The 27,538-nt window shown below is 52.3% G+C and overlaps 1 protein-coding gene across 6 annotated transcripts; it reads left to right on the top strand.

Moving 5' to 3' along the window:
- The first annotated feature begins 1,260 nt into the window (after nucleotides 1-1,260).
- MINDY1 (MINDY lysine 48 deubiquitinase 1) lies at nucleotides 1,261-27,538 on the top strand. 6 transcript variants are annotated; one of them, XM_077841105.1, is made up of 12 exons: nucleotides 1,261-1,591; nucleotides 2,475-2,839; nucleotides 9,220-9,346; nucleotides 10,357-11,240; nucleotides 12,524-12,581; nucleotides 14,865-14,929; nucleotides 17,484-17,642; nucleotides 19,229-19,331; nucleotides 20,459-20,601; nucleotides 23,289-23,468; nucleotides 24,316-24,447; nucleotides 25,271-27,538. In XM_077841105.1, exons 4-12 carry the CDS (start codon nucleotides 10,602-10,604, stop codon nucleotides 25,349-25,351), a joined length of 1,560 nt encoding a protein of 519 aa, XP_077697231.1. In that variant the 5' UTR covers nucleotides 1,261-1,591; nucleotides 2,475-2,839; nucleotides 9,220-9,346; nucleotides 10,357-10,601; the 3' UTR covers nucleotides 25,352-27,538. The 6 variants fall into 6 exon arrangements, with proteins under 6 accessions (XP_077697231.1, XP_077697234.1, XP_077697230.1 ...); XM_077841108.1 differs by lacking the exon at nucleotides 2,475-2,839 and having other exon boundaries at nucleotides 24,343-24,447; XM_077841104.1 differs by lacking the exon at nucleotides 2,475-2,839.

The raw sequence follows: 27,538 nt of genomic DNA, 5'->3' as shown, positions 1-27,538 counted from the left end.
GGGTTTGTTATTTCATCTGGGAGTTTGCAGGGGTGACTCACAGAGACCCTGGACTGGGGTGAGGACGAGAGAATGCGGGGCACAGCTGCTGGTATGGGGGCAGAGAGGAATGGGAAACATAGGGGGAGAATGGAGGGAGAGGAGAATGGGGTAGCACACAGCCTCCAGTATGGGGGGAGAGAGAAATGGGCATTGGTGAAATGAGGGGCATGCAGTGCCTAGCATGGGGGAATGGGGGATATCGGAGGAATGGTGGGTGCACAGCCCCTGGCATGGGGGGATTGTAGGGAGTCTCTAGAAGAGAGCGATATGGAAGTGTGGTACCCAGGGAGCTGTGGGGTGGGGGGAATGGAGGGATGCAAGAAGCCCCTGGGGTGTGCATTGAGCTCAGCCTAGGCAAGCTACAAAGTGTGTACCCTCCTAATTAATGTCATTGCAGGGCTAGGCAGATTGTACTCTCTGAATTATTATCTGATCATTTCTGTTACAACCCCCGCAGCTGCTGTCCTAAATTTAAAGAGTATCCCACAACTGTTTACCTGCTTAATGGAGGCGTTTCCCCTAAAGATGAGTCAGGCCCCCCAAATCTGACAAGGTTGGCTTAAGAATCACATGCGCTTTTTTGTTTGCTTATTTTTATTTTTTAAAGCGAGGTTCTTTTTATTTGTCATCTGTTGTCTCAATCACATTTTCCAGCTCTTCTCCGTAACCACGAAAGCTAGAAACCTACTTAAAACACACATACCCCACCTGAGAGCCACACCTAATCACATGCCTCCAGCAGCTGGAGCTTTAAGAAACACGCACCAAATATTGCCAGATTCACAATTAAAATCACGGGAACTGGGCACCGGCTGTTGTTGGATAAGACACTTGATGGACCAGCCACCTGACCCACTAGGTCATATCCTGCAGGCCGTATATGAGCATGATGATATTTCAGTGTAATCCCCAGTAGGTTGATTTGCTAATTCTGCTTTGCTTTGGCCCTGGACTCTTATCCTATGAGACAGCTCCTGCACATACCAAGTAAGGCTAATTTCGTTGCTACTGTTTGCCCTGCCTTTCTTTCTCCAGCCAGCTCTTGTGCACTGCTTCAACTGGGAGGGAAGGGGGGAAACAATCTCTTTTCCCTCCCCCTTGGCTGCTGTAAATCCTCCAACCCAGCAGATGTCTCTTCTGCAAACTCAAAAGCTAGGCCAAGAAACCCACGCGGCTTTTCTTTCCCCATCAGCCTGGAGTCCTGTCTTTGATCAATGCACCCAGGGGGGGAGAAAAAAATAAAAAATAAAAAACTTCCTAGAGAAGGCAGCAAAGTAGTCTCAGAGAGTTCCAGGGATGTTTGGGGCACCCCATGCAGGCAGGAGAGCTTGCATGCATCTATATGTCCGGGGGAGGAAAGATACAGGGATTTAGCACAGTCATAGGAGAATCTGGATTAGTTGCATTTACATGAGCACTAAGAGGGGAGGGGACGGGAGAGCAGCGCAGTGCTGACAACAGGACGAGGGTGAGGAAAAGTCGTTCTTTGCCCTGAAGCAGCGTCAGAGTGAAGTCTGCAAAGAAACTTTTACATGCACCCCCATGCCAGGTAAAAATCTGGAGGCACCGCGGCTTGCGTGGTGGGGAGTGGGACAGATGCCAGCTGTGAAAGAAATATGGCTGCTGAGGAAGGGAGTTTGCAGAGGGTGTATGTGTGCGGGAGGGGGCTAATCAGTGGGTTGTGATCACTGTCACAGCTGTAATTTAGGGGGGTTGTTTGGAGCCGCAAGGCGACAACTCATTTGCTGGCTGTCTTTGGGGCAGGGGTGGCTGACTCAGTTTGGCTGGTGCACTGTAATAAAATATTGGGGTGGGGGGGGGGACTGGGGTTGTTCTTAAGAGCTAATAATCTCTCCTGTAAGTGCTAAACCTGCTGCAGGCCACTTCCCTCATCCCCAGAGCAAGCAGTGTCTGTTTGCATGGTGTAAAAGCTTTGCTTTTAATGTCGGCAGGGGGCACCCATATGGGCAAACCCATCTTGCCCCTTCCTCCAAGAGCAGCATGCTCCCCCGCTTCTGAAGCATTGCAGACCCAGCCTCAATGCTTTGCTGCTCAGAACCATTCTCTGGGGTTTGCTGGTGGCTTGTTTGCAAAGGGAACTCAGGACGATTATGGAACAAATGCCCAGCCACCTAGGGTGCGGTGTTCCTACAATTAATGGACAAGCTTGGGAGCGTCTCTTTGCATGTGTGTGTGTTGCAAAGCTTGAGAAAAGATTGTTATGTGGTAAGACACAAGGAGGGGTGGAGCCAGAGGCTTGTGACTTGGCTTGGAGAAGTTATCCAAAGCAGGGGGGAAACTTTGCCTGGGTGGCATCCAACCTCCTGGCAGCGGCTGCCTGAATTCACTAAGCAATGAATCCAGTGTGGAAAGTTTGCTGGGACCCTGGCTGCTCTCTGGTTCCGGCCTAAGGCCTGCCATCTCCTTCGCAGATGCTCCTTTTATTGTGCTGCGCTGGAGCGTGGGATCCCGGAGGAGGGAGCGGCTCAGAGAGTCCATGCTGAGTGTGCCCGGGAGAGCCACGCAAGCCGTGGTGGCTGCTGAGAGCCCAGACAACAGGACCCCAGTTAAGAAACTGGGTCACTCCAGGCTAAGCTCGTAAACCCGTAATTTGCAGTCAGAAGCGGCTCCTGTTCTGGGAAGGGGATGGGTGCCATGGATCACCCTAGTTTGCCTGTTTAAAAGCTGCTCTCTTAAACCCATCTCTCACGGAGAATGGCACGCGAGCTCTCTTCGTTGTTTTGCGGTCCCCATGACTCTGTCCCCTCAGATGATCCTACAGGACACCAGTAAAAAGGTCAGCCCTCCCTTTTTGTAGCTATTTATAGAGCTCCCATCCCCGTGGCATCTAGGTCCTGAGGCCTAGATATTTGAAGCCAGCTTCTCATGTGGCAACGGAGACCCCTTCCCCTTTCCACCCAGGCCTTGCCGACTTAACCCTTTCTATCCTGGGGCCAAATTCACCGCCAGAATAAATGGGTGCAACTCTGATTTCAATGCAGTGCCATAGTCCCATCCAGCCCCATGATTTCACCAGCTCTGATTCTAATCTGTGTTCTCGTCCGAGGGCTTGCAGAGCAAATTGCTTGCTGCCTGTACAAAGTAAACGACCGTTCTTACCTGTCACAAAACTTTTAACTGAATAAGGTTTGCATTTAAAAGCCCTCCTCTCTTCCCCCTCTCCCCTCCCACCCCCGCATGTGTTTTGGTATGGTATGTGCTGTTATCCTCATTTTACAGGTGGGGAAACTGAGGCATAAAGCTGGGATTGGTTTACCCAGTGGGCTACAGCAAGTCAGTGACAGAGATGGGGATAGAACCCAGGAGTCCTGCTCTCCCCACTAGACTCTATGCCTGCTAGCCATTTAAGACTGAGCACGGAAATAAGCAAGTGACACAATCTAGTGGACTATGGCTGAGGAGGAATTTGGGTGAAAAGTGTTTTCTCAGGGTTTCACTTCTGATAAGTTGTCTCTGTCGGCTGTGATGCAATGGCTGTTTTGACAGCTCCGGGGAGTGGCCCAGGGAAGGAATGTGAGATTCTGGAGCACAACATTGCCATCTCTTGTAATTTTTTGTTTTGTTGTTGCAAGTCTTGTGATATTTGATGTGTTTCTTACAGCCCCAGCTCCTGGTGTCATGTGGTGTGGGAGAATTGCAACTTTCCTTTTTTTAAAGTGTCTAGCCCCGGTGGTGGTGGAGAAAAGATTGAAAACATGAAACCTGAAGGCTCAGTTATTACTTGTATTATAGTCATAAAGTAGGACCGAACTGTGCTAGGGTGCTGTACAAACAGAACAAAAAGAGGACCTCCATTCCAAAGAGCTTCTAGTCTGAGAAAACTATAAGAAAAGAGAGACTAGATGGATACTTCAGACAGGGGAGCACAAGGAGACAAATAATGGCCAGTGCTCTCAGAGGCCGAGAAGTGAATAGAAAGAACCCCACATCTATATTAAAAAACAAAAACAAACCCAAAACAAATCCGTGATTTCTTTAGGATCCTGACTAGTGACTTTTATTTATTTTAATACCTGGGGCAGGCAAGACTGGTGACAGGACCGTGACTGCAAATGTTCTGATCGTATTTTCCTTGGGAAGAAACATCAGATATATACTCTTAAAGCAAGAGCATTTCCAGCTGGCAACAGGGCTGGCTTGACAGTCTCCGATCTCAAGTCCCCTCTATCACTGGCAAGGCAGGTAACCCCCACCAATTCTCCCACTGCCAATGTGCCTCAACCTTGGTCTGGGGAGGGGTCCCCCAAAGGGGAAGCTCATGTACGTGACCCATTCAATCCTTAGTCTCGGCAGAGAGGTTGCGGAGGAGGGGTCAGATGGTGCCTAAATTGCAGGTGGCTTTGAAAGCTTGTTTTCAGACATTAGACTGCAGAGAATAAGGTGGAAGCTGGATGCTTCTGTCGTGAATGGTGGGCGCCTGGATCCTGTCTCTCTGTAATCTGTCACAACAGACTCCATTACCGCTCGTGATTTGGCATTAAGGGAGCTGGCAGTGAATTACCATGGCAAGACAGAATTCACAGCTGCGTCCGTATCATTTTCTACCAATGCAGGGTACTCTGGCTTCCAAAGCACTGTAGCTGGCAACTCTTCACCACTCTCCTTTCTCCCTGGAATCCCCTATGTACTCAGCATGCAAATAGAGGAAGCTTTAATGTATCCTGGCTGCTTTTAAGGGTGCTTTTAAATTTCTCTGGTCCTGATCCAGCAAAGCACTTAAGCATGTGCTTAACTTTTAAGCACAGGAACCGTTCCAATTGACTTCCGTGGTACTACGGATGTGCTGATAGTTTAGTATGTGATTAAGCGCTTTCCTGGATCTGGGCTGAAATGACTTGACTTTCCTCTTTTTTTTTTCTTTTTTTAAAGCTGTGGCTGTAGCTGGAAAAGGGCAAATTTTACACGGTCGCTTTTTCCGTTCTGCTCGTGTGAATCAGATCAGTAGACCTGACTGACTGAGGCAAGTTTTCAGGCCTGTTGCAGCTCTGAGCCTTGGTTGTAGTTCTTCATCCCCATCTGATGGAGCCGTCAACAGCTGACTGCCAAGGCTTTAGTGCTGCTCATGTCATCAGGAGGTGGGAAGAGCCTAGAACAGTGGTTCTCAAAGCCGATCCGCCGCTTGTTCACCTGCCGCGTCCGCAGGTTCGGTCGATCGCGGCTCCCATTGGCCGTGGTTCACTGCTCCAGGCCAATGGGGGCTGCGGGAAGGGCGGCCAACATGTCCCTTGGCCCGCACTGCTTCCCGCAGCCCCCATTGGCCTGGTTTTCCACTGAATGCATCCGATGAAGTGAGCTGTAGCTCATGAAAGCTTATGCTCAAATAAATTTGTAAGTCTCTAAGATGCCACAAGTACTCCTTTTTCTTTTTTCACTATAAAGCAGTAAACCTCCCACTCCAAGCCCATGTCTACGGTGCTCAGCCGGTGTAGCCATACTCTTCACACAACGCACCGTCAACCTGTGGAACTCCTTGCCAGAGGATGTTGTGAAGGCCAAGACTATAACAGGATTCAAGAAAGAACTAGATAAATTAATGGAGGATAGGTCCATCAATGGTTATTAGCCAGGGTGGGCAGGGATGGTGACCCTACCCTCTGTTTGCCAGAAGCTGGGAATGGGCCACAGGGGGTGGGTCACTTGATGATCCCCTGTTCTGTTCATTCCCTCTGGGGCACCTGGCACTGGCCACTGTCGGAAGACGGGATAGTGGGCTCGATGGACCTTTGGTCTGACCCAGTATGGCCGTTCTTATACTGGTATACTGTACCAACAAAGCACTCCTGCAGCGGATGCCGCGGGCAGGTCTACACTTAAAAGCTGCAGCTGCACCAAAGCCTCTGTAGCGCATCAGTGGAGATGCTGCTACGCCATTGGGAGCGCTTCTCCCGTCGGCGTCGTTCATCCATTTCCGCAAGAGGCGGGAGCTGTGTTAACGGGAGAAGCCGTCCCGCCGACAGCGCTGTCTGCGCCCAGGGCTAGCTCGGTATAACTGCATCACTCGGGGCGGGGGGGGATTTTTCACACCCCTGAGTGATGTAGTTATGCTGACGTAAGTTTGTAGTGTAGACGGGGCCTGTGTATACTGGCAAAACTGCACTTTTGCTGGTACAGCTTATTCCAGCCTCTGCCCGGAGCAAAACAAGCGAGACCAGGAAAAGCGCAGTGTTGCTTGCACAACTGTGTCCGCCCTAGGGCCTTTTGTTGGTACAGCTGTTTCAGTCAGGAATCGCAGCTCTTCGCATCGCTGACCGCCAGAAGTGTGTTGTGTAGACATAACCTTAGTGTGGACATGGTTATGTTGGTAGAGAGGTGCAGTATCCTGGGATAGCTGTTCCTGTGTGGGAAGGCAAATAAAACCCTACCGGTATAAGGCATCTTTGTTTCACTCAATAATTATTGTTATGTTTGTTTGTTTTTTTATTTCAACAGCACCCAGAGGGCCAAATCAAGAGCAGGGTCCCAGTAGTGTGGGCTAGTGGGTAGTGCTCTGGATTGGGACTCAAGAGACCTGGATTCTGCTCCTGACTCAGCCCCTGACTCAGCCCCTGGCCTGCTGGGTGGCTTTGGGCAAGTGGCTTCCCCTCTCTGTGCCTTTGTTTCCCTATCTGACCTCTTCTGTAAAGTGCTTTGCGATCTACTGTTGAAAAGAGCCAGCTGAGAGCTATGATTATTATTAGGGTGCTGGGCTCTATACAAATATAAGACAGTCTTTGCCCTACAGATATTACAGTTCAGAGTCCTAGATTTTTAAGGGTAGGAGGGACTATTATGGTAATCTAGTCTGACCTCCTGTATAACACAGGCCATAGAATTTCGCCCACTGATTCCTGCGCTGAGCCCATGACCTCCAAGTATGGCGTGGTCCTGCTGAAGCCAATGGCTCAATCTCAATACACCCACTTCGGTGGGGCTTGCAGTATATAAAGTTAAGCATGTTTGTTAAGTCTCTGCAGGATCAGGGTTTAAATGTGGAGAAGTGCCGGCGGGGCGCAGAGCAGACAGAAGGGTGTGGGGAAGATGGGTGGCACGCATGGCAGACTCTATTAGGGCAAGTTTACACTACGAAATGAAGGCGAGCTGAGTTATGTTGATGTACAGCCACCAGAGTAATTAAACTGCTTTTGCACGTGCGTGGTACGCTCCTTGTGTCCTCACCAGGAGCGCTTGCAGCGATTTAACTGTCAGTGCGGGGCATTGTGGCACGGCTTCTGAAAAGTAGCAACAGGCGATGTAAGCAATGCAGTGTCTACACTGATACCGCATCAACCTAACTACCTTGACCTAAGCGCTCCGCCTCTTGCGGAGGTGGAGTTATTAAGTTGGTGTTGTGGGCGAGTTACACCAGTGGGAGCTGCATTTTAGGGTGTAGGCTTACAGGGTTAGGTTGATGTAAGCTGCCTTAAGATCTCTCTCTGGTGTGTAGACCAGGGCTTAGCTAAGGAACCATACAGCTGGTTTGTGTGCCTAAATGATAAATGACCAAGATGTTAATGAGGTGCTAACGGGCCACCTACCTAGCATATCGTTAACTTTGCATCATGATTGGTTTCTGGAAGTGCGCCTTAAGGAGGGGTTTAAAGCAAGGGAGGGTGTTGGCTGCATGCATTTGATTGGCATCATTCCTTTAACTTAGAAGGCCTGGTCTACACACAGGTTTTTGGACTGATTGAGGCTATGTCTGCGTGACCGCTTATGTCAGCAAAACTTAAGCCGCCCACCTGAGCGACATAAGTTACGCCGGCGTAAGTGGTAGCATGAGCTCCCTCCCATCAACATAGAGCAGCTACATGAGTGAGCTTACGGCTGTGTCGTAAGCTCTCTAAAGTTCTCTAGTGTAGACACAGCCTTAACTATATCGGGGGGGATCTTTTTTTTTAACTGATATAGTTATACCAGTCCAGTCCCCCAGTGTGAACGCAGTTATACAAGTATAAACATTACACTGGGATAGCTTATACCTCTTCTCTATGTTGGCTTCTCCGTCACTGGCCATTTTAAAATCCAGATTGGATGTCCTTTTAAAAGATCTGCTCTGGTTCAAACAGGGATTAATTCAGGGATGTCCTATGGCTTGTGCTATGCAGGAGGTCAGACTAGAGGTGATCACAGTGGTCCCTTTTGGCCTTAGAATCGATGAATGGCTGGAACTGCATCCACACTGGAGGGGTGTTACTGTTTTATACTTATACAGGTATAAGATGGTACAAGTGGTGTGTGTGGACATGCCCTAAGTGCTGTTTTCTGGCTGGGTGTGTATTTTTTGTTGCTGCTAGAGGTTTTCTTTCTTTCTTTCTGTGCTTCACGTGAGCCAAGCAACTTCCATACCAAACAAAAAGGGCCGGAGTAGGATTCTGAAAGGTCTCCCTGTAAGAATCTACCCACTGACCCTGCCTTGGAGGGTTTACAGTTCATTTGCTTTCAGACTTGATATGAAAAGTGAGAGCCATAAATTTGGGGGGGTTATGGGGAGGGTGTGAGGAAGAATAAGGATTAAGGTGATTAAATCTCTTGGATACTCAGCGGAGGCATGTAATAATAATCCCTAGTATTTTTCATCAGTAAATCTCAAAGGAGGTCAGTCTCATTATCCTCATTTTACAGGTGGGGAAGCTGAGGCACAGAACAGGGCAGTGACTTGCTCAAGGTCACCCAGCAGGCCAGTGGCAGAGCTGAGAATAGAACCCAGCTCTCCAAATTCCTAGGCCAGGGCACTCTCCATTATGCCACTCTGCCTGTGATGAATTTGTACCTGCTACAGCAGGGGGATTTGAATGAATTGAAGCAGTTGGTTTGGGATGGGGAAGGGAATCAGTGCTCTAGGGATCAGCATGGAAAAAAGGCCCGGAAACGGGAAATGCAGCCAAGATTTCCAAAAGGGGACTGATGTTGCTGGCTTTGTTTCTGGGGAGCCAACTTCAGACACTTTTTAAAGGACCTAGATAAACAAGGTCCCCTTAAGGCATCTGAAGCTGGGCACCTAAAAAAACACGGGTTGCTGGAAAGTCCTGGCCTGTATTGCTGTGTGCCAAGCAAAGCTGATATCCATTAGGTGTGTGTCTGTCCAGCTGCAAATGAGCTGACCTGTAACGATTACTGGAAATCTCATAATGGAATTATTAGTTCACTCTTTCTCTTCTCCTCTGTGTGTTTGTTCAGTGAACAAGGAGGAGTCTTCCTACTGGAGCTCCATCTGACAATGCTGCCAATGCCCCAACCCAGTTAAACAGCTACGGGAGAAAAACAGCTACGGGAGAAAAACAGCTACGGGAGAAAAACTGGAAAGGCAAGTCAACGCACTAGGTGGAAAGATCTACAGATCAGGTCAAAACAAGATAAGAAAGCACCAGCCCTCTGCTCTGTTGACATAACCTCAAGGCTAGAGAGAAAAGGACTTTAGGTAAAGAATTGGGAGGAATCAGGAGATTCCAGACCACTGATAGGGCAAGAATTAGCCAAACAACCCCACTGACTTTGCTTTTTTTATTTCATGACTTAAAAATACTTTTTGTAGGAAAATCTTTGCTCTATAGATTGCGGGAGGTGGGAACATACATTTTCTATAATTACGTCAGGCCTGTTTTGCAAGCTAGTTGTTCTGTCTTTGTTTTGTTTTGAGTTAAAATTTCTCCCCTTCTTTCTAGATTATTGTTACTTTTCTACACCCTGAAAAGCATTGAGAAGCCAGTTGCAGACACCTTTTTTATTTTTAAAGGTGATCTTGGGCTATAATTATCCAAAGTATACGCACACAGAGCAGGTGGAATATTGCATTTCATCAGTGCTGAGTAACTGAATTTAAAACATGAAAGGAAGAGGGATTGGGATTAATTTGCCTTGAGGAAATTGATTGATAAGGGATAGGCCAGGCATCAGTTTGGAATCAGGTTTTTTGGGAGGGGGCGACCTTTAAAAAACCAACTTTCATAGAAACCTCAAAGTGCCTAACAAAGATTTTTATTTTTTTTTAAATACCCTGGACTGACCAAGCAGCACTAAATCGATTCTGGAACAAGAATTAGACTGTTTTAAAAGGAGCTATTTATTATAATCTTATTCTTTTTAGATATACTTTTTTTTATTAATTTGAACAAATTTAATGGGGAATCTAAATTAATAGACAGGAAGAGGAAAGAGCTCTGAACCTGATCAATGAATAAGAGTTTGTTTTGCTTAAAACATACTATTTTTATATCCTTGAAAGAAACATAGTCCTTGATTGTTACTGGACGGACTTGACGGGTTTGTAAAGGCTAGGTTGAGACGTGGGGATTTTTTTTTTTTTTTCTTTTCCAGAAGCAGGTGTGGTTGTTGCTTACCCCCCTCCAGTCGTGTTCAGTGGAATTGGCTTCCGTGAGAATTTGTAGAGTCAGGGACGGGAGCGAAATACGCGACAGAGTCAGACTGCAGCGGAAAGTGAACCGGGATTGCAGCTGGAGCTTGTTACCAGAGAGGGACCAGCCTGCGTGATCTGCTCTCTGCCCCGGTGAATGTACTAAGGACATCGAGGGGCACTGCGGAAGGGGTTTTGTCTGGGCCAGATGGAGCCCCGACTTGAGCAGGTGGATCCCATGGCCACGAAAGGGGACGATGTAAACTCAGAAGTCACCAGACCTGAAATCTGCCAGGCCCCTCTGGGGCTAGAGGAGGACGCTGCCGGCATGGAGGATGGAACCCAGGCTGCAGCAGGGCAGGGCCGCATGCTGAATGGGCAGGAGCCAGAAAGCCCAAAGGGGATTGCGGTAACGCACAGTGAGGAGGCTCCTTCTGGGCAGGGCAGCTCGAGCTGCCAACAGGCCGCAGGCCAGGAGCATGAGGACACCCCAAGGAAGGATCCGTCCCCAAGAGCAGGGCCCAGTGACAAAGCCAAGTGGCTGGAGCGTGGGGAGCCAGAAGGAAGGGCGGACCCCAAAGAGAAGCAGCCTCCCCCAAGCGGGAGCATCCGAGCGGGAGGGGTCACCTCCCCACCGGATGACCCCATCGCCAGCCCTAGCCCAGGCTCCGCAGAGCAGGCGTCTGATGCCACCAAGGCCCGGCCCCCAGCCGGCGAGACCGAGCCTGACTTCTATTGCGTGAAGTGGATCAGCTGGAAAGGGGAGAGGACACCCATCATCACCCAGTGTGAGAACGGGCCCTGCCCACTCCTGGCCATCATGAACATCCTGTTCCTGCAGTGGAAGGTAGGTGGGAGCTAGGGGAGGCCCAGTACTGCTGTTCAGAGCAGGTGTGCTGGGTGCGAGGAGGGGGCGGTAAGGACCTAGAGATCTAATGTAGTTCATGTGAGAGGCTGTTATCTAGTGGCACAGAGGAGGCTACTTGTACTGAGAGGTTGGATGGCCTGAGGGTTAGGGCACTGACCTAGTACTGGGGAGACCTAGGTTCAAGTCCCTGCTCTGCCACAGACTCTGAGAGACCTTGGGCCAATCATTAGCATCTCCGTGCCTCAGTTTCCCCAGATGTAAAATGGGGATAATAGCCCAGCCCCACACAGGCGCTTGGGCTATAAAGTGCTCAGATACAACGGGACCCAGATAAGTATCCAGGACACTGGGGAAACCTGCTCCAGGGGGGGACTTGAGGGCTGATGCTAGCTATCTGCTGTTGTGTGCTCTCTCCAGCGACCCCTGGGAGGACATGGTCCCTCTCAGTGCATGCATGGGGAATGCGTGCCGAGCTGCTGTTGCTGCAGAACTGTTCTGTAGTCGCTGAAGCATTTGCGCTCTGAACTCCCGTTGTCAGGGTTCTTCTCATCTCGGGGTCAGAGCCAGCCCCCTGAAGTGCGTGGAAAGACTCACAGTGGGTTTTGGTATCCTGGGATGCGTCTGCCGTTACGGTAAAAATAAGTGTAGTCAAGTCTCATGCTTCAAGGCACCTGCTGGCTACCGCAGCGGTCAGGAAGGATTTTTCTACCTCTGTGCAGCGTTGATAGGTAGCATGGCCCAGTAGATCAGGGCCTGAGACTCAGGAGACCTGGTTCTATTCCCAACCCTGCCTCTGATTTGCTCTATGACCTTGGGCAAGTCACTGCCTCTCTATGTGCCTCAGTTTTCCCATCTGTCAAACGGGTAACAAGACTGATGCAGTGTGGGAAGGTGTTTAGCAATTGATGGATGAAAAGTCCACCTTATGGTGAGGTGGTTGTTTTAGTGCCATCTTCTGAAACATCCAGTGTTGGCTGGTGGCGATGTGGGTTTCCCAACGTGGGATAATGGGTTAAGAGGGCTAATGGTCTGAATCAGTATGACAGGAGCCAGACTAGATGGACCAAGTGTCTGACCCCAATATGGCTGAAGCGGGGCTACCGGGTTAGTTGGACCATCTCATGTGGCATGGCTAATCTGCGTAAGGATGTTATTGGTATTGATTATCGCTGTGCCCTGATTCAAGGGGAAGCCTTGAGGGTCAAAGCAGTGCTGGGAGAGAGGGTCCTTCACTAACTTCCCCACCTTCCGTCTGTCTGCAGGTGAAACTCTCCCCCCAGAAGGAAGTGATCACGTCAGACGAGTTGATGGCGCATCTCGGTAAGTGGTGAATTCAGGAGAGCACCTGAGGGCACTGGGCTTCCTGGAACTATCCTGTGTTCCTGGGGTGCTCAAAATTCCCATCAGCTTCTCTGGGAATTCACCATGTCAGAGTTCCCTCCCCACTCTGAACTCTGGGGTACAGATGTGGGGACCCGCATGAAAGACCCCCTAAGCTTATTTCTACCAGCTTAGGTTAAAAACTTCCCCAAGGCACAAATCCTTCCTTGTCCTTGGATGGGATTGCTGCCACCACTGCTAAGGGTCCACTGAGCTGCGGCCTCAGCTCCACCATATATTGGTCTGTAGAGATGCTGTACCCAAGGCAGGCTCTTTCAGAATTTTCTAAGAAGGCCTCTGTATCATTACTTACCTTGTAGGTAGGGAATTTTTTGGAATGGGGAGCGGCACCTGGAGAAGGATTGTTAGGGTTATCTGGTAGACCCAGCTTAGCCCTTTCCAGATCTAAGCACTTCAGCTCTAACTCCGTATCCAAGCATTTTGTCTCCATTTCTGTCTCCAAGTGTTTTGCCTGTTTCCTCTCCTCTGCTTCCAACTCCAAGCATTTTAAGGCCATCTGTCTTTCATGTTCTTTCTGTCTCTCTTCAGCTTCGAATCTGGCTAATTCTAGTTTCTTTTGGACCTCACTTTCCATCATCCTAGCCTTCCTGCGCTTAGCCTACCCTAACCCGAGAGCTAGAAAGGGGAGGGGGGGAATCAGCTTATAAATTCCCTTGCTGTAACTTAACTCCTCTGCCTCCAGGTAAAGAAAAAATCTCCAGCTGCTCTCAGCTTAAAAAACAAAAACAACAACAAAAAAACCCTCCCTGGTTTTCAATCAGCCAAAAGAAAAATTTCTTTTAAAATCATCAGGTCTGTGCTTCTGGTTCAAAACGATCCCATTCGCTGCCACCATGTCAGGGTTCCCTCCCCACTCTGAACTCTGGGGTACAGATGTGGGGACCCATATGAAAGACCCCCTAGGCTTACTTCTACCATCTTAGGTTAAAAACTTCCCCAAGGCACAAATTCTTCCTTGTCCTTGGATGGGATTGCTGCCACCACCAAGTGAGTTAGACAAAGATTCAGGGAAAGGACCACTTGGAGTTCCTGTTTCCCCAAAATATCCCCCCAAGCCTCTTCACCCCCTTTCCTGGGGAGGCTTGAGAATAATATACCAACCAAATAGGTAAACAAGGTGAGCACAGACCAGACTCTTGGGTGTTTAGGACACTAAAACCCAATCAGATTCTTAAAAACGGAACTTTATTATAAAGAAAAAAGTAAAAGAAGCACCTCTGTAAAATCAGGATGGAAGGTAATTTTGCAGGGTAATAAGATTTAAAACACAGAGGATTCCCCGTTAGGCAAAACTTCAAAGTTACAAAAAACAGAAATAAACCTCACTCTTAGCATAGGGAAAATTCACAAGCTAAAACAAAAGATAATCTAACGCATTTCCTTGCTTTACTTATAATTTTTGTAATCTAGATACTTATTTCAGGTAGGGTTTTAGGAGAGGGTTTTTTTTTCCTGCCTGGTCCCTCTCTTTGTCCCGAGAGAACACACAACAAAAGAGAGCACAACAAAACCTCCCCCCACAGATTTGAAAGGATCTTCTTCCCTTATTGGTCCTTTTGGGCAGGTGCCAACTAGGTTATTTGAGCTTCTTAACTCATTACAGGTAAAGGAGGGATTTTATGCTACTCTTATCTGTATGGTTATGACATAGGTACACAAAGAAGAAGGCAGGACTGGACCCTTAATGCTATCTCCTGCCTGCTTGTGTGGGTGCCTTTCTTCCCTGCCCCAAACACAAATGGGAAACAGGCTGCATTTAGTGTGTGTCCGTTCTGTTCCCCCCCACACCCGCCTCCATCCCAGTCTTCATCCCCTGATCCCATGAGGACCATGCTGCAGGGCTAGACAGAGAGCCATCAAATTGAGCCTGTGCAGGAATCGTCGTCTTGCCATCTTGACCATAATCTAGATCCAGCCCACGCCCAGGGATAGGCCAAGCCCTTGCCCTGGTCCTAGAGGCAAAAAGGATACTCCAGTTCCTGGCTCTGCCACAGACTCCCTGTGTAACCTTGGTCAAGTCACTTAGCCTCTCTGTGCCTCCGTTTCCCCATCTGTACAATGAGGATAATAGCCCTGTTCTGGCTCACGGGGGGGCTGTGAGGATAAAAACATTAGAGAATGGTGCCCAGGTATTACAGTATTGGGGGACTAGGTAAGTACCATCCATTAGTAATCGGGACTGGGTGTTTTCTTGTCTCAAAGGCGACTGCATCTTATCCATCAAACCCCAAGAGAATTCGGAAGGGCTGCAGCTCAACTTTCAGCAGGTGAGACCGTCTGGATCCACCCCCTCCTTCTGCAGAGTATCGAGGGAGGTCCGGGCGGCAGGGCTCCAACATGAACCCTGTTTAAAAATGCCTATCCTGTCATCCTGAACTGCAGCCCCACTGTGAGGGGGAGAGGCCTCACATGTTGCAAAGGAACCTGCAAATCTGGGAGCTGTGTAGCTATCAAGAGTAGTCGAGAAGTTAGAGCACTGGACAGGGACTTGTTCTGCCATTGGCCCAGTTGATGGCCTTGTGCGAGCCACTTAATCTACCCAGTGCCTCAGTTTCTCCATCTATTTAAACAAACAAAAACCCCAATCTGTGTGTCTATATAAAATAGGGGTGACCAAACCATGGTTCACGAGCCACATGGGACTCTTTTGAAATTAGTGTGTGGCTCACAGAGCCCCCAGTGCTCCCCCCATTCTCCACCTACCAGACTTGTGGGGCGAGCTCAGGACCTCTGTCTTGCAGCGGGGTGGTTGGGTAGGGGCTTCTGCCCAGTGAGGAGGATGATCTCGGGGCTTCCGCTCCATGGAGTGTGCCTGCCGGGGCTCGGGGCTTCAGCAGGAATGGGGTTTCAGCCCCGAGCCCCGGTAAGTGCCTCCCGCAGGGCAGCAGCCCCGAGCTCCGGCAGTTATGCCCCAGCTCTCGAACTTCTGTAGATTGTTCTATGCGGCTCGGAGGGTCAGTAAATTTGGCCAGCCCTGATATAAAATAAATAAAAGTTATTTAGGTAACACTTTCCATCTGGGTTATAGGGATTAAAAAAAATCCACACTCACATTTGTTGCTGGTGAAGGCCAGATAGATGCCTGCTTAGATAAGTTGCAGAATAGTTGATTGAGTGCAATTTCAGAGCTGCGTCTACCCTAAGGATACCTTCTGCTTCTACGGCCCTTTCCACTAGGGAGAGGAGCCATTGAAGCTAAAGGAGAGCGCTGGCCCAAGGACAAATGGGGATTAAACTGGCCAGGAGTCAACGGAGGCTGGAAATTAAAAGCAGGTTTGTAGCCACCAGAGGAGGAAGGTTCTGGACCAGCCTCCAATAGGAGGGGAAAGTGGCCTAACTAGTCTGAAGATGGAGCTTGATCAGTTTCTGAACGGGCTGCCGCGGCAGGGTTGTCTGTGCTAGAAGGGACTGTGGACTCAGCGAGCCAGAAGGCCCCTTTCAGACCTGTGTCCTCCATCCCACATGAGCATCTTGTCTGGATTTTGATCAGCTGTGCAGCTTGTTCCAGCTACCCCAGCCCCAAAAGCATAGGGCAGAACTAGCCTGGGGTTTAGAGGGGCAGCAAGAATGACTGGAGGCCTGAAAAGACTCTCCAATGAAGCGAGATTGGAAACATTGGGATTGTTTTACCTTTACGGAAGAGGCAAATAAGAGGAGACACGGTAAAAGCATATGCAGTGATGAATGGGACAGAGAATGTCGAGCAGGCTCTTCTGTTCTCTCTCATTTATATGAGAACAAGAGGACAGTTGAGGAGATTAAAAGGTGGTAAATTCTGAGATAATAAAAGGAGATGTGTGATTAACCTGTGGAACTCCTTGCTTCTGGAGGCCACTAAGGCCAAAAATATAGCACGTCTCAAAGAGGAGTTGGGTGTCCATATGGAGAACAAGTATAGCCAAAACTAGAATAGTTAGTGCTGACTAAATGAGCACTGGAAGGGAGATAGAACTTCAGGGTTGAAATCCATCTCTGAAGGGGCTAGGAGGAGCTGTTCGGAGAGACTGGTCATCCCACGTCTGCCTCCTGTGGGGTTTGTGCACCTTCCTCGAAGGCATCTGGAGCTGGCCGTTGTGGGAGTTGGGATACTGGGCTGTAGGTGGGCTCAGGTCTGATCCAGGCTGGCCTTTCCTCTGCTCAAAGCATTTTGCAAGCACTAATGGCTTGTCTACACCAGGAAATTGACTGACTCAACTAGTGCTATAGAAGCTCTCCTGGAGGAGCTCTCCTTGTGGATGCTCAGTTCCAGAATAAAAGTGACATTCCAGAATAATTACTCCGCTTTGGAAGTGTGATGATTGTTCTAGGGCAGAGTGACTCGTGTTCTGGAGTGGAGTGCCCACACGGGGAGCGATTCTGGAATGGCTCCTCTGGTTAATGTCTCTGCATGGACAAGTCGTGACTGAGTCTCATAGCTGCCGGGCTAGGAAGTATTTAAGTTATAGTGCCCGATTCAGGATTGGGACCCCATTGTACTGGACGCTGTGCTGGCCTCACAAGAGACGGTCCCTGCGCTGGGAGGACACAGATTGGTGAAGTGAGTGGCCAGGGCCAGAAAGAGAACCCAAGAGTCCCGACTCCCAGTCGTTACCGCTAGGAACATTTGCCGAGGATCAGGGCCCCGTTGTGCTGGGTGCTGCACGGACAAGTCACAGAGAGACGGTTCCCACTCTGGAGTGCTTATGAACGATGTGACAACAGGATGTAAGAGACCAACAAGGCAGGGATAGGAGGAAAGCAGGAATCCCAGCCCCTCCTTTGCCACCGCTCCTCTGTCTCCTATCTACACAAGGTGCTCTCCTCTCTCTTTCCCAACTCCAGAACGTCAACGATGCCATGATGGTCTTGCCCAAACTGTCCACGGGGCTTGACGTGAACGTGAGGTTCACGGGCGTCTCTGACTTCGAGTACACCCCGGAGTGCATCGTCTTTGACCTCCTGAACGTCCCGCTGTACCACGGCTGGCTGGTGGACCCCCAGGTGAGTGCCATTGTTGTAAAGTCCACCCTGTGCGTTGAATGGATACAAGCCAGAGCCAGTGTGTGGAGGGGGTGGAGCAGGGAAGGGGGAGACAGTGTGATCTAGTGGATAGAGCACTCGACCGGTCCTTGTAGCACTGAGTTGCATCTCCAGCTCTACCACTGCCCTGCTGGGTGACCTTGGACAAGTCATGTCCCCGCCCCTTGACTCAGTTTTCCCATTGCAAAGTGCTGTGAGATCTGCTGATGAAAGAGCAGTCGGAAAGAGCTGGATGGCATTATGGTTATTATATGAGCAAGGACAAAGGCAGGTGTAAACTCAGAGGGGTTTTTAGGAATTGACAAAGCTGAAGTCTGTCCAGAGCTTCTTAATTCAGCTTCTTATGGCTGCTGGTAGCTGGGAACGTCTGGGGGAAAAATGAAGAGTTTGGAGCACGTTCAAGGGCCGTCACTCCACCCAGCGGGGTGACACGCGTCCACGTCCGCTCCAAGAACGGAGGGGACGGTCCATGGGAGGTGCCAGTCTAACTGGGCAGGAGATGGTGCATTCTGTCTCTGCGATGTTGTGTGGTCAGGCCAAGCTGACGGCAGCTTCGGCCCCGACTGCAGAAGGAAGTCGAGCCCAGCCCCCAGATAGTGGGAGAAGAGCAGAAACATCTCTGGGACCAAGAGCCAGGGTTTGGGCCAATGTTGAGACACAAGGGTGAGTGGGTGGGTCGGGGGTTTTGCAGGTGAAATCCTGGCCTCGCTGAAGCCGATGGCAAAATTCCTGTGGGCTTCAACAGAGCAAGGCTTTCTTTCCCCGTCGGCTGCCAGTTTGAATCCAGCCGGGCTGGTAGTGACCAAGCACTCTGCCCCCCAGGGCTGTTTGAGTGACCTGAGCAGGGCTCTGGTCCCGTTTTCAAAGCAGATGTGTCTGAATTGCACCCCAAAAAGGCCACCAACATAATAGCTGCCCTCGTTGGCTGCCCAGCAGAGAGCCAAGGATGGAGCGGGCTACTGTGGCTGAGCTCTCCCCATACAGAAGGATGGGGTGCCTTCTTCCAGGAGAGGTGGGGGCAGGGGAGCAGCGTGGTGGCCCGGCTGTCCCAGATCTGGGAATAATCAGGGGCCCCAGTCTCCTGACTCTTTCATTTACAACGTAAAACCAAAGGTGCAGCTAAAAGACCAATGGAGACACCAGGGCAGGTTTGCCCCATTGCTGGCAGTGGCACAGAGGGCAGGCGGCCTGCACCGCCCCAGTGCAGGGGCAGTGGGCACCCATATGGCCCTGACTGGCACCTCTGGTTCTTTGGCCCCCCATGGGGCTTTGCAAGGCAATGGATAGCCAGAGCACAGGACGGTGCCAGAACCCCTGGAGTGGGGGCAGGGCTGGCTCTGCTTGAGGGGAGCGTCCCCTTGTGGGGCGGAGGGGCAGGTTGCCTGGGCATTAAACTCCCCGTGCACCGTCCTCACGGGCGCAAAGGGGCCGCAGGGTAGTGACCGGTCAGGCCTGGGCTTTCCCTTCTGCTTAAAAAGCCCTCTCTGGAGCCCTCCCCGGGCTCCTTGGGCCGTCTCCTCTCCCCCTCCACCCCCTTTCTGCTCCAGAGTCCGGACGCGGCCCAGGCCGTGGGCAAGCTGAGCTACAACCAGCTGGTGGAGAAGATCATCACCTGCAAGCACTCGAGCGACCCCAACCTGGTCACCGAAGGTAAATCCCCATTCCCTGGAGAGCTCAACTCCCCTCCCCCAAACCTCGGCTGGGGGGACCTCCTGGGTGCTAGAGCTCCCCTGGCCTTTTGGGGGCTCTTTACATCGTTAACAGAGGAGGAACAACGAGGGCACTCCGCCCCCATTAGGTGCCTGATGAGGGAAGCGATTTCAGATCTGCAGTGGGGTAAACGGCGTGGCCAGATTCACTGCTGCACTGGTACGGGGGTGGGTACAGTCTCCCCTAATCAGGAGTTATGGGAGCCTGTGCCATCTTCAGGGGACCCCCCCATGTGCCAGTGGAAGAGTGCAGAATAGCCAGGATACAGGCTTGGTCATGGGCAGCGAGGAACTGGGGTTCCCCAGGGAATCAGAGGATGTGCATCCGACCCTTTAAGAGGCCTGGCTGTGCTGAGCGCGGGGGTGCTGCAGTTAAGGGACACTCCACCCCCCACCCCATTTCCACCAGCCCACCCAGTGTCGTCAGGTGGGAAAAGCTCAGGGAGGAGCCACCCCGCGCCTGGCTGCGTTTCCGTTTAAGGCCTTGCCAGGTTGCTCTGAAACCCTGTTCTCTCCCGACCTGCCTTTGTTACGTTGCACCTGCATCAGACAAACAGGCCGTCGGGTTGCGCCAGGAGGTTTAGCTGGGGACGAGGCATCCGAGCCGTTCCCTGGCTGCCTGGAGAAACGCTGACTCCTCTACGGGCGTGGAGGGAGTTAAACCGCTGCTCAGCAGAGCACCTGCCCCCCACCCCAAAGGTATTCCCGCTCAGCCCCCCCATGCGTTTTCCTACCGCTGCTCGGTGAGGCTGCAGCTTGTTCGCTTCCCAAGCTGTGCGTTGCTAGGCAGAGTGGCCCAGTGGGTAGGGTGCTGGATTGGGACTCAGGAGACCTGGGTTCTGTTCCCTGCTCTGACGCTGAGCAAGTCACTTCCCTTCCCTGTGTCGCTGGTTTCCGTCCCGCCTTGTGTCTCTCTGGTTTGGTAAATCGGTTTAGCTACTGTCGGTAAATTCGTAGGCGCAAGTTGAACCGGTTTCACGCCCATCATCGGTGCACCCACGCTGAGCGCCGGTCTAACCCCCCAGTTCATGCCCGCACCCCACCTGACGCCTTGTTTCTCCGCCCCAGGCCTGATCGCCGAGCAGTTCCTGGAGTCCACAGCCACCCAGCTGACCTACCACGGCCTGTGCGAGCTCACGGCTGCGGTCAAAGAGGGGGAACTAAGTGTCTTCTTCAGAAACAACCACTTCAGCACCATGATCAAGCACCAGGTCAGCCCGGCCCCTTCCACCCACACCTCTGCCTTCCATAACCGCTGGTGCGTGCATTTGCACATGTGGGCTCTGTAGCTGGGGAGGCTCCACACAAGGCAGGAAAGGGTTAGTGGGCTACTGAAGGCCCAAATAGAGACACTGGGGAAACTGAGGCACAGCTGCTGCCCCATCACAGCCCTTTATGGCCTGTTGCAGCATTTGTGGCAGCCGTGCCTCAGTTTCCCCAATGTCTCTATTTGGGCCTGCAGTAGCCCATTAACCCTTTCATAGAATCATAGAATATCAGGGTTGGAAGGGACCTCAGGAGGTCATCTAGTCCAACCCCCTGCTCAAAGCAGGACCAATCCCCAATCAAATCATCCCAGCCAGGGCATTGTCAAGCCTGACCTTAAAAACTTCTAAGGAAGGAGATTCCACCACCTCCCTAGGTAACGCATTCCACTGTTTCACCACCCTCCTAGTGAAAAAGTTTTTCCTAATATCCAACCTAAACCTCCCCCACTGCAACTTGAGACCATTACTCCTTGTTCTGTCATCTGCTACCACTGAGAACAGTCTAGGTCCATCCTCCTTGGAACCCCCTTTCAGGTAGTTGAAAGCAGCTATCAAATCCCCCCTCATTCTTCTCTTCCGCAGATTAAACAATCCCAGTTCCCTCAGCCTCTCCTCATAAGTCATGTGTTCCAGTCCCCTAATCATTTTTGTTGCCCTCCACTGAACGTTTTCCAATATTTCCACATCCTTCTTGTAGTGTGGGGCCTAAAACTGGACACAGTACTCCAGATGAGGCCTCACCAATGTCGAATAGAGGGGAACGATCACGTCCCTCGATCTGCTGGCAATGCCCCTACCTATACATCCCAAAATGCCATTGGCCTTCTTGGCAACAAGGGCACAGTGTTGACTCATATCCAGCTTCTCGTCCACTGTAACCCCCTAGGTCCTTTTCTGCAGAACTGCTGCCGAGCCATTCGGTCCCTAGTCTGCAGCGGTACATGGGATTCTTCCGTCCTAAGTGCAGGACTCTGCACTTGTCCTTGTTGAACCTCATCAGATTTCTTTTGGCCCAATCCTCCAATTTGTCTAGATCCCTCTGTATCCTATCCCTATCCTCCAGTGTATCTACCTCTCCTCATAGTTTAGTGTCATCTGCAAACTTGCTGAGGGTGCAATCCACACCATCCTCCAGATCATTAATGAAGATATTGAACAAAACCGGCCCCAGGACCGACCCTTGGGGCACTCCACTTGATACCAGCTGCCAACTAGACATGAAGCCATTGATCACTACCCGTTGAGCCCGACAATCTAGCCAACTTTCTACCCACCTTATAGTCCATTCATCTAGCCCATAATTCTGTAACTTGCTGGCAAGAATACTGTGGGAGACCGTGTCAAAAGCTTTGCTAAAGTCAAGGAACAACACGTCCACTGCTTTCCCCTCATCCACAGAGCCAGTTATCTTATCATAGAAGGCAATTAGATTAGTCAGGCATGATTTGCCCTTGGTGAATCCATGCTGACTGTTCCTGATCACTTTCCTCTCCTCTAAGTGGTTCAGAATTGATTCCTTGAGGGCCTGCTCCATGATTTTTCCAGGGACTGAGGTGAGGCTGACTGGCCTGCAGTTCCCAGGATCCTCCTTCTTCCCTTTTTTAAAGATGGGCACTACATTAGCCTTTTTCCAGTCGTCCGGGACTTCCCCCGATCGCCATGAGTTTTCAAAGATAATGGCCAATGGCTCTGCAGTCACATCCGCCAACTCCTTTAGCACTCTTGGATGCAGCGCATCCGGCCCCATGGACTTGTGCTCGTCCAGCTTTTCTTAATAGTCCCTAACCACTTCTTTCTCCACAGAGGGCTGGTCACCTCCTCCCCATGCTGTGCTGCCCAGTGCAGTAGTCAGGGAGCTGACCTTGTTCGTGAAGACAGAGGCAAAAAAAGCACTGAGTACATTAGCTTTTTCCACATCCTCTGTCACTAGATTGCCTCCCTCATTCACTTTCCTTGACTTTCTTCTTGTTGCTAACATACCTGAAGAAACCCTTCTTGTTACTCTTAACATCTCTTGCTAGCTGCAACTCCAGGTGTGATTTGGCCTTCCTGATTTCACTCCTGCAAGCCCGAGCAATAGTTTTATACTCATCCCTGGTCATTTGTCCAATCTTCCACTTCTTGTAAGCTTCTTTTTTGTATTTAAGAGCAGCAAGGATTTCACTGTTAAGCCAAGCTGGTCGTCCGCCATATTTACTATTCTTTCTACACATCGGGATGGTTTGTCCCTGTAACCTCAGTAAGGATTCTTTAAAATACAGCCAGCTCTCCTGGACTCCTTTCCCCGTCATGTTATTCTCCCAGGGGATCCTGCCCATCAGTTCCTTGAGGGAGTCAAAGTCTGCTTTTCTGAAGTCCAGGGTCCGTATTCTGCTGTTTTCCTTTCTTCCTTGTGTCAGGATCCTGAACTTGACCATCTCTTGGTCACTGCCTCCCAGGTTCCCATCTAGGTTCCTTTCCTGCCTTGCATGGAGGCTTGTGTGCCCCACTAGAGGTGGGGTGATGGTTCCCCTTGATTGCGACGTCCCCAGGGGTTGTTGTCTCTGTGCCCTAGTGGATCACAGGCTGCCGCTCTGCCCACCCTCTGAGGGCTCTCAAGGGGACGCTGTCTCTTACTCATCTCTCCACAGGGCCACCTGTACCTGCTGGTCACGGACCAGGGCTTCCTGCAGGAGGAGAAGGTGACCTGGGAGAGCCTGCACAACGTGGATGGGGACAGCTGCTTCTGTGACGCCGAGTTCCACCTGAGCCACACCCTGGGGAAGGAGGCGGCCGGCAGCTCCCCCCAGGAGCAGAGGCAGGTGGACCAGGTAGGAAACAAATGGCTCAGCAGAGGCCCGACTACGCTGGGAGGTGGTTAGTTACAGTAGCATATCTGAGCGGTTCGAGCAGAGGGGGCTGGGCTTCAGGACTCCTGGGTTCCTTTCCAGCTAGAGGAGGGGAATGTGGCCTAGTAGTTACAGCAAAGGGGACTGGGAGCTGGGACTCCTGGGTTTTCTTTCCAGCTCCAGACAGGATATGTGGCCTAGAGAATGGAATTTGTAGCTCCCCTGCTCTTCTGACTGAAATGTATCACCTCCAGGAATCGGTATCTACTGTAGCAGGATCCTTATCTTTAGGGCAATGTAGTCTAGTGGTTAGAGCAGGGTGACGCTGGGAGCCAGGCCTCCTGGGAGGTCAGTGAGGGAGATAGGAGCTCAGGGTCTCTCTGGGTGGCTCTGAGTCTCGTAACCCCTCTGAGCTTCCGTTCCCCCCCACACACCCTGTAGAGCGAGGGTGATAGAACCTCTGGGCAGGGGGGTCACTGTGGACAGGTGACCGAGCCCAGAGCCCCCGAGCCTTCCAAACCCCCCCCCGCCCCCCGATAATCACTGCTAAGTGAATTCGTGCAGAGGCCTGTTGAGACTGACGTACCCCTTCAGCGACTTGTCTCTCGTTCCTGCCTCCAAGCGTTTTGCAGCGCCGTCGCTAAAAGGTTGCGGCGTTGCTCCCCAGAGGTGGCTGCTTCCCAGTGCTGGGCGAGTGATCCTGTATGTGCACAATTAGTGTCGGGCTTCGGGACCCTCTGGGGTATGAGATCTCTTCTTCCGTGTGTCTCGCTCCCTGGGAGTCCCAGCACTGACCACGTCTCTCCCCACCACCCCCCCTTGCCCCCAGGACTACATGATCGCCCTGTCCTTGCAGCAACAGCAGCAGGGCCCCTCTGCCCTGAGCGACCTAGAGCTTGCACGCCAGCTGCAGCAGGAGGAATACCAGCAGCACCAGCAGCCAGCAGCGCCTCCCGCGCAGGTAATGGGCCCTGGCCTCCCTCCCAGAATACATTGCAGCCCCCTCCCACTCCCCTGCCATGAGGACCTTGCTTCCTCCGGGATCCTGGAGAGCCTGTCAGCGTTGCTCCGAGACCAGCCAGCAGGGGGTGCTGTGGCTAGGACGAGGGAAACTCAAACCCGTGCCCCGTGCCTGGTGGGGCAGGGTGGGTCCATTCCAGCCTCCCTTTAACCCTCCCACCCAGGAGTTGCCCAGCTCAGCCCGAGCATCCCTCTTCTGGTCAGGCCCGTCTTCCCCCTTGTGTGGGGCCGACGCGCCGGTCACTCTCGGTGGCGCTGGGACAGCGACTTTGTCCTGTGCAATTCTGTCTCCTCCTCGCCACGGCTTAGCCGCGGCCCGCAGGCCTTTGCTCCGTGGCAGCGGGCGGATCAGGGATCTGTGGCTTTGCATGGGAATCTAACTCCAAAGCCTCTCCTGCAGCAGCTGCATCTCTCGGGACAGCGACTGGAGCCTGGAAGTGAAGCCGGGCGCCTGGCTTCTGTTCCCAAGCCTGTGGAGGGTGCCAGGGGGGAGACCTGGAAACTGGGGCCCATTGACTCAGATGCCTAGCTCTGGGAGGAGTATTGCCTAATGATTAGAGAGGGGGCTGGCCCCAGGACCCCCAGGTTCCAACCCTGGCTGCGCCAAGGCCACGTGCCAAGTCACTCCCCCTCTCTTTGCTTCCATCGCCTCCTCCTAGGAGAGGATATTGGGGCGGGAGGCGGGGGGCGGGAATGGGACTGGTCTGAAAAGCACCCTGAGATCGCTGAAGGTAGCAGCTGCTTTTTCGTCTCCTTGATTTCAGGGGAGAGCTCAGCCGGCCGGCCGGCTGGCCGGTGAACGCAGGCACAGACATAAGCAGGAGTCGGACTGTGTCCTGCTCTAGAGCCGCTCGCCCCCCTGCCTGCTGCTTTCGGACCCCTCGCCCTCCCATGGTCCTGCCGCGTCACCGTGAAGACTCCCAGACAACAGCCTCGGTGGGGCTCGCCTCGCCTCCGCTTCCCCCGGCCCCCGCCCTCCCCAGCACGGGACCCGCTTCCCGAAGAACCCAGCCCTGGCTCCCGCGCTGCGGGGGTGAAACCTCGTTCCGTGCTGCTGGCATCTCCCAGGCCTGTGCATCGCAGCGCGGGAGGGACCGTGCAGGGCGGAGTCCAGCCGGGCTGTGCATTGGCTGCAGTTTCTCCTCACCCCCGACGCCCTCAGCTGTACCTCGTACCTCTGAGCTCTCCCCAAAGATACCGAGTGCTCTCCTCTCCCAGAGGCAGAGAGTTCAGTGATCAGAGCCCGGACTCCTGGGTTCCAGTCCCAGCTCTGGGAGCAGAGTAGGATCTAGAGCTTAGCGGAGGGTGGGGGTGTGAGTATGAGCCAGGACTCCTGGGTTCTCTTTCCAGCTCTCGGGGGGGAGTGGGATCAGTGATTAGAGCTGGTGGGGACTTAGAGCCAGGACTCCTGGGTTCCATTCCCAGCTCTCACCCTGACTCGCTGTGGGATGCTGGGGCAAGTTGCTTCCCTACCCTGTTCCTCCATTTCTCCATCGGATATAGCAGGGGCAGAGGGGAGAAAAGGGGGTGATGGTACCAGTTCACCCACTCCTTCCTCACACGTTTTGGGATCCACAGATAGAAGCAGCTGTGATGCTGTGAAAACACAGAGGCTTATTTAACAGGCACGACGTAGCAGCTGCCAGCCTCCCTCGAGCGGGGGCAGCTAACCCACCGAGTGTGCCAGGCAGCTGCCCGGTGCCTCTCGTGAATCCAGTGCAACTAAGGAGCAACGGCCTGTGCAGGGTCTCTGGGGCAGGGGGTGCACTTACAAAGCTGGCGGGACGCCCGTGTGTCCCCCTCCTGCTGGAGGGCCAAGAGATGCTCTGCAAGGCCTTGACGCAGACAGGAGGATGCAGAAGGTCCCCAGGGTGCTAGCCAATGAGTTGCTGCCTCCTTGATTCGATTCTCATGGCTGGGCGAGTGCAGAATTTCCCCCCTGCCCCCTCCTGTGTAGTCTCCCCTTGGGTGGGCCCGATCCTGCACTCAGCGGTCCCGCTGGGAATTCAGTGGGCAAGGCCATCAGCTCTAATTAACTAAGGCAGCATTGGCACGGAGGCAGAGCCAGCGGTGGCTCGGGGGGCAAGTGGATTGCAGGGGGAGGGGATCTGTCGGGTCCAAACTCTCTCCAGCCCAATGACGCGATCCAAGCTGCAGGAAGTGCGTTTTCAGGGTGCATTGAAATAATTTGCAGGGTAAAGCGCCCAGAGCGTAGGAGCAGGGGGAAGGTTTGGATGTAAATTCCCTGCTGGGACAAAGCTTTCCCTTAGCCCTGTCTGCCATGGCACCGTCCTCCCTCCAGCAGGGAGGGTTTAAACCAGACCCTGTGGAAAACAACCCGAGGCGGGATGGTGGTTATCGCACCCCGTTGGCATCAGCAGCCACCTAGCTGGGTCAGGGGAGGTACTCGGAGCCCCTTCTCCTGCTCGCGAGACGCCGAGTGATGCAGGAGTCAGCGGGACTTGCAGCTCGAGTGCGGGGGAGCGCGGTTACGCCGGCTCCCAGGTGACTGCAGGCTGGATCCCAGTGCTGGCCGGGGCAGAGGGGGTGCTGCCTGCCCCTAGGAGAGGCAGAGAGCCCAGCGCCAGGACCGAGATGCTCGCTGGCTGTTCCATATCCGCAGCAGCCGAGCCCACAGGAATGGCATCTCCTGTTCCTGTCCTTTGCTGGTTCTGCCCAATCCCTCTTCCTCTTCCAGACAGCCTCCTCCCCAGAAAAGCTGCAGTGGGGAGGGGCACATTTAGGACCCGGGATCAGGGTGGCTCCCATGGGTTAGTTAACCCTGCCCCGCTCCTCATCATCCTGTGACGTCCCCCGCCTCCACCCCGTGGATTGAATGGGATCAGGATCAAACCTTCAGGACACTAACGAACCTTCTGTGGTAAGCACCTGGGCACTTGCCTTCCCAGGGGGCTGGCTCTGTCCCCCTGCTCTTACGCTCTCGGGCTTGAGGAGTTTTAGTCTCTTTTCTACTCTCTGTTATTTGTAACACTGCCTTAGACATTTGGAAATAAAAGTGTCTTTCCCTAGGG

The sequence above is a fragment of the Eretmochelys imbricata genome, chromosome 24, assembly GCF_965152235.1.
Source record: "Eretmochelys imbricata isolate rEreImb1 chromosome 24, rEreImb1.hap1, whole genome shotgun sequence".
NCBI classification, from domain to species: domain Eukaryota; kingdom Metazoa; phylum Chordata; order Testudines; family Cheloniidae; genus Eretmochelys; species Eretmochelys imbricata.
This window is presented reverse-complemented; position numbering and strand designations above follow the sequence as displayed.

Bases quoted from the DNA above. Each gene is read 5' to 3' on its own strand.
- MINDY1 (XM_077841106.1), top strand. From the start codon at position 10,602: ATGGAGCCCCGACTTGAGCAGGTGGATCCCATGGCCACGAAAGGGGAC. The intron at 11,241-12,523 runs GTAGGTGGGAGC...GTCTGTCTGCAG, and splicing joins TCCTGTTCCTGCAGTGGAAG to GTGAAACTCTCCCCCCAGAA. The intron at 24,448-25,270 runs GTAATGGGCCCT...CCTTGATTTCAG, and splicing joins CAGCAGCGCCTCCCGCGCAG to GGGAGAGCTCAGCCGGCCGG.